Consider the following 12,291-nt stretch of genomic DNA (forward strand, 5'->3'; position numbering starts at 1 on the left):
TCTGTAAAAATCAAATGATTAACATCTCTTTCAAGAGGAGCTTTCTATCTGCCACTTCAATGAGCTGGTCAACTAATTATAGACTTATCAAAGAACAATTAAYACAAGCCTAAGGATTTTTGATGTGGTGCCTGCTGAGTCTGGGTAACTGGTTCTGGATAACCATGCAGCAGATGGTGTCATGAGCTTTGGATTTGCATTTTTTTCTGGGAGGCGAAAAGCCTGGTAAACAAGACACATTTAAAGATGGTCCTTCAGAGCTCTCTCTATATTACATGAGGTTAGTGTGTGATGACAAGCGAAGTCTTGCATGCACACACATGCAAATAAAAATACAAAAAAGTATAAAGACTTAGCAAGACTTCTGGAGTCAATATCTTGTCCCCAGTGGCACATATTCTTGCTTTTGGCCTCATCCTTGACTTCAACTAATTTTAACTTTCTCCTTTCTTACTCAGCTCTGAAGTGTTGGCATTAACACAGTAACACCTAATAAACAGTTCACTGGATCTGCCACTGGTCTCCAGCTGTGGCAGAGCAGCTCTTGACTGGTTTCGTGATCTGCTGCCAGGTGGTCAGAGCCAGTCAGTTAAGGCTGCTGGTCAGCCCTTGTTGAAGTTAATGGAATATATCTTTGGGTGAAGTAATACACCAGGTGCTATCAAATATGTTCATTGTAATTTCCAATGAAATTTTTCTTGGTTTCTTATGACATACATTTCCAAATTTGGCTTCAGAATTTGGAAGTTGCCAAAGGAGGTGGTATTACATGTTTATTGTGTTTTCCACTCCAACTTCAGTTTGTGCGCAGTGCCAGCACAAACTGGCACTGCATCGTTTTACAGCTAAGCTTCCGCATCATATTCCAAGCTAAGCTAAACTTGCTTTCTAGTTTAGGCCTAGATTTTTGGAGGGAATATAAAATCAGCTGAGCCCATCTAAATTTTGTGCTTTTTCAAGTTAGACAGACAAAGAGCCAGAAGAAAGATGGGAAAATATTATCTTGCAGTTTTCCATCCTGTGTGGGATTTAGATACACAAAAGACAAAAAAATAGTGGACAAGAACATAATTTCTTTGTAATATCTGAATTATAGACATACTAGTGGTTTAAGACTTATGTATGAATTTACATGAAATTGTAATTCTTTATGAGAAAGACAAAGATTAAGAGCTTGCCAAATCTTCATGCTGTGGTTTAATTGTGCCCCTAATTTCAAAGTAATTGGTGAAGGAAGGAGACTTGTAGCCTTGTATGGGGTAAAGAAACTAGTCCTTTTATAAGCCTATAATGAATGAATATGAATAATAATGAAATTAATAAAGAAAGAGTCTATGTTGTTCTTTCTCTAACTAAAAAGTGTGAAACTGTATTAAAAGGGAGCATTTATGATTTCTTCTTAATTTTCAGACTGTCAAGCTTATTTTTGTATTAGCAAAATATTGAGTTTTTTTTTTTCCTTTAGTTTTTATAGTGTTTCATTTATTTAGGTTACTCAGATGTAGAAGAATTTATATTACTGTATTTATCATCTAAGCTATATACATGCCAAATGCTATGAGATTAAGAGACACTTCATAATGCTTCTCTGAAGTACTCTTGCTCCGGTATTACAAGAGCAAACTGAGGCAGAGTCTGAGGCTCACATGTCAAAATGTGTTCAAGTGTCTAACCCCAATGATTGCAACTGAGTCACCAAGGTTTGGAGGCCAAATATTTGTCAGTCACCCAAACCACAGAAGTACCTTTTTTTTTCCTTCCCTCTAGAATTTTTATGCAGCTGTTTTAAAGCTTATAAGGATAATTTTCAAAAGCATCTAAATGACTTAGAAGCATTGTCCTGCTAACTGTAAAAACTAATTAGGAATTTCTGAACACATTAGTCACAAGGTTATACTTTTAGGCTAGTTTGTTTCAAAGATGATTATACATTAATTTCTAGAGCAGCTGAAGAATTAAATACGGACAGCATGTAACCTGAAAAACCTTGGTTTCTTTTAGACAAAAACCATGAACCAAACCATGAACATTACACTGGACTATAAATTCTAAATTTCTTGACTAAACTGTTAGTAGCAATATTTTTGATTTTGATTCACATCTGAAATTTAGGTTGTTAGCTTGAAGAAAGACCTAATAAGTCAATGAAAGGTTTGCATCTGTTTGCTTTATATCAGTGAGATTTGCTGGACTAGATCTGGAGTTGTTTTTTGAAGAAGCATTTTCTTTGTCAATTCCCCTACCCCTACCCTGTTCCAGGCTGATGAGTTCTGAAAATACTCTTTTGCAAGCCAGGGAAGAGGAAGGAGTCAAGTATGAACGGACCTTCATAGCATCGGAGTTCATCGACTGGCTGATCCAAGAAGGAGAGGCCACAACAAGGACTGAAGCAGAGCAGCTTGGCCGCAGACTTCTGGAACATGGAATTATACAGCATGGTGAGAAACTCATGGTCAAGTAGCAAAAGCTGCAATTTATGTAGCGTTTTCTTCAAGCAGAATCATGCGCAGTGGCTATACATGGTCTTGTTGGTTGTAATAGTCTAGTCAAGTAYGTCAAGCTCTAAACAATTTGAGATGCAAGTCTAGTCAGCTTTATTTAGTAAAAGATRTTTTTTTCAAAAGCATGTAGTCTTAGTGCTGAAAATTCTACCTCAAATGAAGAAGAAAGCTAGGATTTGAGATCGCAATGTAAGTATGTGGCTTAAAAGCAACATTTTTACACATGTGGTAAGTAATTAACGTGGAGAATGTGTTAGCAGCAGTGAATGCAACTGAAGAAAATAACTTCTTATATTTATCCTGACAGCTTAATTTCTCTAAGGTGGGAATCTAATATTTGTTCATGGTCCAGCACAAAGTGGCTGGCAGATGCAGCTTCACCAAGGAACTCACTCCGTAAGAGTGGAGGAGATAATTTTCTCACTGTACTGCCCCAAGGCCAAAGAAATGAACACCGATGGTACTAAAGACTGTTTTRTATTTTGTTATCATCTGTTTGCAGTGCAAGCTGCGCTTCTTGGACCATGTATTTTCCAACATAAATGTGAGGCTGTGCCTGTGGGTGTGACGAGGGGGCTGCTAGAAGATGAAAGGACAAACTAGCAGAAGCCGCTAGCCCTGTTACTTAATGCACARTCAGATACTATTGATCTGAATGTTGTCAAATCTACATTAATTATGACAGAGCACAAACAATTTGCAATACTAACAGGCTGTTAACGTGCATGATGATAGATCAGCTTGATTGTCAGTCTGCTATTTGGTGAGAAAACCTAGTCTTAAGGAATAAACTACATAGAGAAAGATGGGGAGATAAGTGAGCAGGAGTTCCTTCATGATTGTAATCATGCTCACATTATCTTTAGCTTCCAATTACTAGGAACAACATCTGAATGTTTACAGCGATCAGCTTCTGGTTCTATAATTACCTCCATGCTTCCTATGATCTATAGGGTGCCAACTGCTTGGAACTTGATGGACAGGGAAGGTGTTCCTCCCCTCCTCTTTAGAGCAGCAATGATTTCATTCCTATTTTTACTTGAGCAATTTCTGTGTATTATATGAAGTAAACTTTTTAAAAAAAAAAGGATTGGAGGAAAGAGGAGAGAGATTTGCAGTCCTGTTGAGATTTTTGTAGAAGAATTGAAGTCAGGACTTGATATGTGGTGCAAGCTGGATTTACTTTGCTACTAAAATGTTTGCAGAGCTAAGAAAATCAGCAAGTGGCATTTACTGCAGATAAGCATTGTTCTCATTAGCTAAGGCATATGATCAGCAGTGTGCATTGGCAGGGAAATAATTTTGKCCCCGTCAAGAAGGGTTTCTGGTGGGATTGCTGGTGCAGTGCTTGCCCGTCGCACCTGCTTGGCTTGGCCTGGCCTGTTCTGCACAGTTTTATACGCTGTCCATCCTCTTGCAGCAAAGCACTCTGTTAGAGAGAGACTTGAAACTCCTGAAGCGACCACAAAAGGGGCCATGGGAATAAGCTGGTTGCTGAAGGAAGTGGCCTTCTTGCCCTGGGGGGTACTCTGAGCTTCTCACTCAGCTTTCACCTTGGCAAAGGAAACTCAATGGGAATTTTACATTGCTTTGATGGGAAGTTGGAATCAAAATAAAACTGAATAATGTCCTTGAGATTTGTYTTTATCAGTGGCCATACTTTGTGTACACTTCTAAGTAGGGATTTCGTTATCTTGTGCATTTTGCTGAAATGTTCTGTCCAGATAGTGTTAGGAGTTATTGCTGAACATACAAACTGAATTGACAGGGGGCTGGTGTGGCATTCACTTTTAGCAGGTGGGTATTATCTGTACGTTTTGCAGGTTTATGTTAAGTTAGCTTCCTCGAATAAGGGAGCTAGAAAGGAGAGCTCCCACTACAGAACTGTAGGTAGAAACTGGAAAATGTCAAGAGTGGTGTTCTCCTTTTCAACATTTCGCAGAATTCTAGGGCCAGTTACCAACATAAAAATGWTATTTTCTACCTCTTAGTACAGTAAATTCATTTTATTGTACTATGTTCCCTTTATCTTGTATGTCATCATCAGTAGCAAAATGCTTCTTGACACTAACTGGCACCTTTGTTGGCAGAACCAGCAGAAAGACTCTCAACAGAAGTAGAGAATAAAACATTTCCCTGCTCTAAAGGCAATCTTTTGCTAGCAGTATTGTTTGATAAGCACAATGTGGAATAAAATAAAGCTTACCCTACTCTTCTTACTAATTCTTGCTTATTCCTTTACCTAATGCAACAGAAAGTAATAGGAGTAATTGTATCAAGTTGCCAATGTCAGTAATAATTTTCCAGCCAATACTGTAKTGTTCAATTTATTTTTGGAGATAACAACTTTCATTTCAGCTACTCAGAAAAGTTATATTTTGCAGTTGAGGTTCTATATTCAAAGCAATTTCCTGTCACATTCATCTTCACTTTAATTGGTCAGACACAAACCAGGTTTCACACAGGAAACATGCAGTGATGCTAATTTTAAAAAGGAAAACATTGGTTTAAGAGGAATTGTATAAATGCTGTACAAAACATCAAATGTTTCCATTCAAAAAATAATCTTCCTGATCTCTTTGAGCATATATAAATTTACGCATTTCCCTTGCCATACACGAAAATGATGAAACACAATTAAGGCTTTTGAACCGCTCCATTCAAAAAATGGCACTGACACATACAAATCATGATACACAAGTCACTGCTTTTACAAATAGAAACCATATGTCCTTTTCTATGGGCTGATCCCCCTAGGTACTATGGAATAAAAAAATAACAGGTAGGAGAGTAGTATGCACTGCACTTGAAGGCCTGTGTAGGCACTGTAATTGCCAGTAGCTATTTGGCATTTGTCAACACTAATTATATTCACCAACATGTAAGAGCAGAGACTATAAGAAATTATAACCATGGACACATGGATTCAGCAAGAGCAAGGACAACAAAAGGAGAACAGAACACATTTTTCAGCTGTATGAAAGCCCATTTCTAGGAAGGTGAGGTACATAAAGCTTTGTAATATTTACACATAAGAATTTCTTCATGCAGAAGGGACCTTTCCCATGTCATCTTCTTTTGCAAATACTAGGGCAGCTTAGCTACAGCGGTCAGAATTCACATGCAGCAAGAGAAGTAACAAACTAGCACAGTTCTCTGTCAACTCCAGAGTAGCTCAGCCCAAAGTGAGGGATGGCTTGGAGAGGCAGAGGACAGCGTGAGCACCTACACCCGGTCACAGCCCTTGCTTGTTCTGGAACGGACACGCTGAGACGCCCAGGCAGGAAGGAGGGTATCCACAGGGCTCTTTCTTGCATTATTTTCTGGCTTATAGTTGTTGGTTACAGCACGTGCTGCATCTGCAGCCCCAACAGCAGTGTGTCTCTGACATGATAGACTAAGTCCTGACCTCCTCCAGGATTTCGCTACATATGGAAGCAGAGGGTGTAAAGAAATACCTGCCCATGTTACAGACAGGTTCAAGGTCTGGAATCTGAAGYAATAAATACTTTCCATTTTTAAGTCTAGTTAGTACTGGTAAGAGGAACTTAYCCATTCTTAGGATACCACCTGCACTTTGCAAGATGAACATTTGCATTTGCTCTGTGGCAGCAACTTAAAATAGAGCATTTTGAAATCCTTTTTAGTATTTTGCAGATTGTAAATACACAGCGATTCTCCTGCATTATATACAGCACATATGCAATGTGCCTGCACTGCTTTCCAGTTCTAGTCTGCAAGAAGCGCGTGCCTGAGCAGCAGCATTCAGCTTTCTTGCTTCTGTGCCAGGTCACATTCTGTCTCTTTTGCTGTTCGTATTTTCCAAGCTGCTTCTTGCTACTGAGTGCATGTGCTTTGTATTATTTCCTCTTCAACATGCTGCCTCTCACTGTCATCCAGCACCTTCCATGGTCTGTGCATGTAGCACGTTTTGCACAAGCAGTTTGCTACATTCTCCACTCTGCTCCCTACCTGCTATGTGAATAAACAAGGGAGTTAAAATTCAGGCTCCCAACCCTAGACCAGCCCAGGCTTTCCTGAATGACTGGGGGGTAGAAAATCCTCTTCTGTAGATGACTGGCTAGCAGATATCTTATGTGAAACATTTTATTAGTGCTAGGATTTTAGCACTAGCTAGATTAGGTAGGATTATTTATAATGATAGTAAATGTGTGGTAAGATACCTCAAGGATGATGTAGATGCCTTTTCTCCCTCCTCCCTCCCAGTTAAAATACCTTTCAGCTTTAAAATAGTTTAGTTGAGCTAATTGCACTTGGCCAGCTGCTGTGAGTTCAAGGCAGGTGCATGTCCTGCTGGCTCATCACAGAAGCAGGTGCTTAACACCTTGCAAGAGTTAACCTTTTATCAGCAAATTGCTTTCAGAGATGAAAACAARCATCTCTTAGTGACTTAGTGAGAACAGTAAATATTGACTTAGGCTGTCTCCCTGTCTCTGCTAAAGAGTCTTAAAACACATATTTAATTATACTCTTTATGCAACAGAATTTCCCTAGCAAAATGAACACTGTGTTCAATTTTAATTGTCAAGATACATGATGCAGTTGAAGGTTCAGTACAATTGTGGAAGTAGATGAAATATCTAAAAATATATTATTTCTCTTTTAGTGAAAAATTTCCTTTTTCTYATCTAAAATTCCTGTAAATTTTAACTTATATGTTGTTACATTTACTTTTTTTTATTTCTTGAGTGAAAAATAGCCATGTATGTGAAATATACAGTTCTTCTTGGTTTTAGATATCTCTTTGGAACTCCTTTTTGTTTTCTTGGAAATATCAACTGCAGCTCTCAATTTATACMTGCCATTGAACCATCCCATAAGTCCTTGATTAAATGAGTCCTAATCATAGGTTTTCTCCTCCTAAGTTAACACACAGATTTTTAAAATATTTTTTTCTAGTTGTTCTAATACCTGGCTCACACCAGCTGTCCARAATATCCAAGCATTCATTCAATGCTACTTGATGTTAAAAATTGTAATGTCTCGTTTCTGCAGACGATGCCATGATTTCTCTCAGTAAAATACAAACTTYTAGCTAGTTCTTGAATTCAAGCAACAGTTGCATGACAACTCTGGTTTTAGCATAAGCCTGTTTCCCTCGGAGATGATGCTGTGCAGAGGCAACAGCCTGTTTATTTCTGTGGCTATTCTTCCCTGGCATTTCCGAACGCGTGAAGACAGTAACATCGCCCACCACAGCTGGGCGTATTTTACAAATACTTTGCGTATTTTACAAGCAAAAAATAAATAAATAAATAAATCCACCATCTCTGCCATCTTCCATGATCTTGCCCTAGTAGGAAGGTAAGATAATAAGTAGTTTGCATGAGACTGTACAGTCTTTCAACTTCTATTATAGCAGCTTTTCATTGCGTTCTTCTTGCACACAGGAAGGAATGTGTTTGTTTTTTTGAAAGAGCCATGCATGTTGATGCGTTACATAAATAGCATATGAAGGCTTCTTTTCATATTAAATACTGAATTCTATTTTTCTGACAGAGAATGGGTTTCAGTTTTTAACAGCTGCAACATGAAAAAGATACCCAGACAGGCCTTTTCTGCTTCCCTTGCCCACAGCCTGTGTACTTTCCATGCTTTAATTGGAGGCAAAGAAAAGCTGTTGGCTATATTCTGTAAACTTGCTAAATTAAAGACAGTAAGTCCTCATATACAAACTGAAAGGACTGCTGAAACGAGTGTGCTTTTTGTCCGAGAGTAAGAGTGTCTTTGAAAAGAGACTGCAGATAGGCTGCAGACCTACTGGAAAGACAAAAAATAAATGGAAACATTTATCATCTTATATATTTTAAGGCAGCTAAAATAAAGCATTAATGCCCYGAGCAGAGCATACCACTTCGGTAAGAGTGGGCTGCTCAGTATATTTTGGTTAGCAAGGAACTTTTAGCACCTGTGTGTTGTAACCCTGATCCTTTAAAGACAGTGTAAAAGTTGCTTAAACTTTTTTTGCACTGCTCGAATATATCGCGTTTCAGGGAACCAGCTCAGAAGACATGATTCTCTGATTACATCGCGGCTTTTTTTCTGGACCTACGGTTGTCACTTGTTGGACATGTTTACCGGGTTCTTCTTTACCTCYAATGAGCTGGAGCAGCTCTGTGGATCTCATATTTCAGTGCTAGGATCTGCTCCACGATTTCAGGACGGGGTCAGSCGAAAGCAGAGCAATTCAGACACGGATCCAGTGCCTGTTTCAAAATCCTTGAATGAGAAAATGAGACAACGGGACCATTGTAATACCACTAGCRTGCCAAGAGTTAAAAATACTGGTTGAGTAGATTCACAGGGTTATACCTGTGGGTGGGTTTATCTGTAGTCTGCATAGCATATAGGCATGCAGAAAAGGTGGAAAGGCAGGTATGGTGCTTGTACGGTGTGGGGAATCGCAGCCTGCAGGCTGTCTGCTTGCCAAGCACCGGGGTGGACACCGCCCCCCTCCCTCGAGCCCCGAGCAGGTGGAACCCATCAATGTGCAGAAGGAAGCTCATCTGAATAGGTGCCRCTGTGAAAATGCACTTGCAGATGCCAGATTTGCTTTAGAAAAACAGGAAGCCTCAGAGAGGAATGGGAAAAGCATTGTGCAGTGCAAAATAAAGTGTCGTTTCTTCTCGGCCGGTAGCGCCTGTGTGCACGAAGGACAGGAGGGGAGCAGAGCGCGGGCTGGTGGGCGGCATCGTGCCGAAGGCCAAGGGATCCCGTATGGATTTTTTTCCTCAAGTTTGCAGGCTCACCTGAGCCGTTTGTGAGCTGGAGCGGACACACACTTCCAGTGATTTGCTGGCAAGAGGCAGAGAGCAAGCTGGCAAGCGGCCTGCGGCATAGGGGAGGAAGAGACACACACGTTGTCCCCAGCTATCTTGAGGAAAGACCCTTTTGGGGGCATTTTGGTGCTTTCCTGCTGCCCTCGCAGCACGAAATGGCTGTACCCTGGTGCGAGGGACTGGCTCAGCCCGCGGCGGCTTCGTGCTCGCGGGGACGCGCAGAGCAGCTGGAACATGTCGCTGGATTTGGCCTGCTGGGAAGCGCGGCTTTCATATGGTCAGAGAGGCATTAATCACCGCTGTGGAGATGTACACAAATTATCAGTGCAAAAAAATCCCATGGAACTGGAGTTGTGGGAGGGAGCGAGCCCGTTAGGAAAATGGCCTGGTTTTTAAGGCATGAGTCATGCCATTTATTAAAATAGGCTTTTGTACCTTCTAAGTCCTCCTCAGTTCTCTGAAACCTACAGAAAGCTAATATTTTTATCTGTGCTGTGCATCTGGCTGCTTGCAAAAGAAGGAAAGGCTGTTGGAGCCCCATGCAGATGCCGGGATTGCATGTCAGAACCTGAGAAAAGATTTGTATGGACATTGCAATTCGTACTTTATATACTTTGAGAGAARCTGTGAAGTAGCCACACGCAGGAACCACTGAAGTTGCAACAGCAGGTACTCACAGCCTGAGAACTGCCAGAATAAATAGTCTGATTTTTCTCGTAATTAACACGAATGTAAATGTGGCATAACAATCTGAAATCTTTGCTAATGAAGCCTGCAAACTCTATGGATAGACAAAACCATAAACAAATAGTCAAACTCCATTAAATGGCCATTGTCCAGAAATAGGTATGTTTTCTTGTAGCTAAATAGAGGATAATACATCTAGGAAGTGAGAGTACAGGCTGTACTTAGGGGTATGAGGCGATGCTGGGAGTGGAAAGCACTGACTCAAAGGAGGATGTAGGAGACCATCACAAGTAGTTCCCAGCTTATATTTTCAGTGCGATACAGTTCTAGTAACTATTACTCTGAACYTGAGATGTACAAAAAGCAGGAGAAACAGGGGAGCAAGGTTGTAACTGGAACGGCGTGTAGTTCTCCTATCCAGATTTTAGGTAGAACAGAAATTCTGAAGACAACTCAAGGAGGGCTAAAAAATGAATCAGAACATAAGGACTGTTGTTTATTTGGCCGATCCATGATATGCTTGAGATTTGGCCTCTGCTTCAGAGATCTACGCAGATTTCTGACAAGATTTTGTTGTAACTTTCTGACGAATGCATAACAAAGTCCAGGGATTTAGAAGCTAAAGTTAAACAAATTCAACCTTGAGTGAAATCTTTACAGCCTGGCAGGGAAAGTAACTGCATGCTTGAACAGCTTGTAAAGGGAAGAATTGAGTGGTCATTACAGGTTACTTTAAAGTAAGATTAAACTCTACCTTTGTAAGCTTAAAAGATAAATTTCTAAATCTGGATTTAGAGGAATTCTGTGGCGTGTGTGTGTGAGAGATGTGACTGGTGGGCTGTTGCTGTACCCCCAACGCCCAACAACGTGACAGTGAATTAAGATTCATGCTTGTCACCAGCATTTTTTTTTTTTTTTGATTTTGGAAGCCTCCAGTCACCATACATTTTCTTGGCTGTCATTGGTACTACTTCCTTTCATTGCATAAGGTGCACATCGTAACGTGAACATGTCGCTGCATGTACGTCAGTGAACATAACCGGAATGGAAACCCAGCAAAGTTGCCCTACCTCGCTGTTCACATCATCTTCGTCGTGCACAAAAACCTGGTCCTGACACTGCTCAGCCACAGCCTGACATTTTACAGCAAGCTGAAAGCGGTGCCGGTTTGCTGTTCTGTGCTGTATTAGGAGGCACAGTGAGCTCAAGGGACACACATCTGCGGCAAGAGCGTGGTCCACCAGCGCGAGTTTATCTGCTGCTGCCTGTGAGTCAACACCCTGGGTTGGCTCCAGGTAACAACCTCTAAATTACCTTTAAAGAAATCCCTTCAGAGCAAGTCTGTGCAGTCCTCTGGGCATCCTGCAGTCAGTGCTGAGGTTTTTTCRCTCCCACTTTTCCCTGCTGATTTCAGCAAAATGCTGCCTGTTAAAGGAGGTGAGCCGAGCACACGCGCCCACTCCAGCAACGCTCCTCGCTTGGCGTTTACCGAGCGTAACAAAAACAAACTTGGTGCCTGCTCTGGGTCTCACGTTCACATGCTTGGGATTTATCCCAGCTGATTTGCTCAGRGACAAGAACCTGTGTAGCTCCTGCTGCTTAATTTTGAAGCTCAGCCTTTTCATCTGAGGAGCGCTGCAGAGAACAACTTGCATTGGCGTCTGCCTCCCCTCCTTCAAGTCKCTCCTCCTGACCCGTGGCCTGGAAATCCCGTTTTTGCACAACATTGCAGATAAAGTCAGCCTGTGGCAGAGTCCCAACGTGGACATGTCAGCCCAAATGTTGCGTGTGTCAGAAAGCTGATGATTCATGGAAACCTGTCATGGGGGGCACACTCACAATTTTTTGGTGAGGTATTTTATTTAATGATACATGTACAAGGAGGCAGCTTGAGCTAAATACTCCTGTTTAGCTTTGGACTTGGAGCCTTTGTTTCTTGAGCCTCTCCTTAAAGGTACATAAGCATAACTTTTTAGCCAAGGAAWACGCAGAAAGTTACATGGTGCTATGAGTTAAGTTATTTGCTCAAGCTAAGGAAGCAAGCTGTTTTTCTAATATTCTGACATGAAGCGTGAGCTGTTAAAAAATGAGAATTATACTATGAAAATCAATGAGCACTCAAAATTCTGCCCTAGCACTACTTGACACAAGCATTTTGGTTACAAACTACTTTTTTGTGTTTCTACACAACACTTGCTGATAAAGTAAGATAGGGTCACTGTGTAAATAACATACAAGCATGCTATAGCATACTGATTATTTTAATTTCTTTAGACAATCAGAGCACTTCAGTTATTYATACA

The 12,291-nt window shown here is 40.8% G+C and overlaps 1 protein-coding gene across 1 annotated transcript in view; it reads left to right on the forward strand.

Moving 5' to 3' along the window:
• Positions 1–12,291, forward strand: part of DEPTOR (DEP domain containing MTOR interacting protein) — a 76,480-nt gene that overhangs the window by 34,106 nt on the left and 30,083 nt on the right. The window contains exon 4 of the mRNA XM_085313306.1: positions 2,260–2,438. Within this exon, the coding sequence (XP_085169432.1) occupies positions 2,260–2,438 (179 nt within the window). The remainder of the gene's footprint in view (positions 1–2,259; positions 2,439–12,291) is intronic.

This window comes from Rhea americana, unplaced genomic scaffold, assembly GCF_003343005.1.
Source record: "Rhea americana isolate MKP2758 unplaced genomic scaffold, rheAme1 scaffold_0, whole genome shotgun sequence".
Lineage (NCBI taxonomy): Eukaryota > Metazoa > Chordata > Aves > Rheiformes > Rheidae > Rhea > Rhea americana.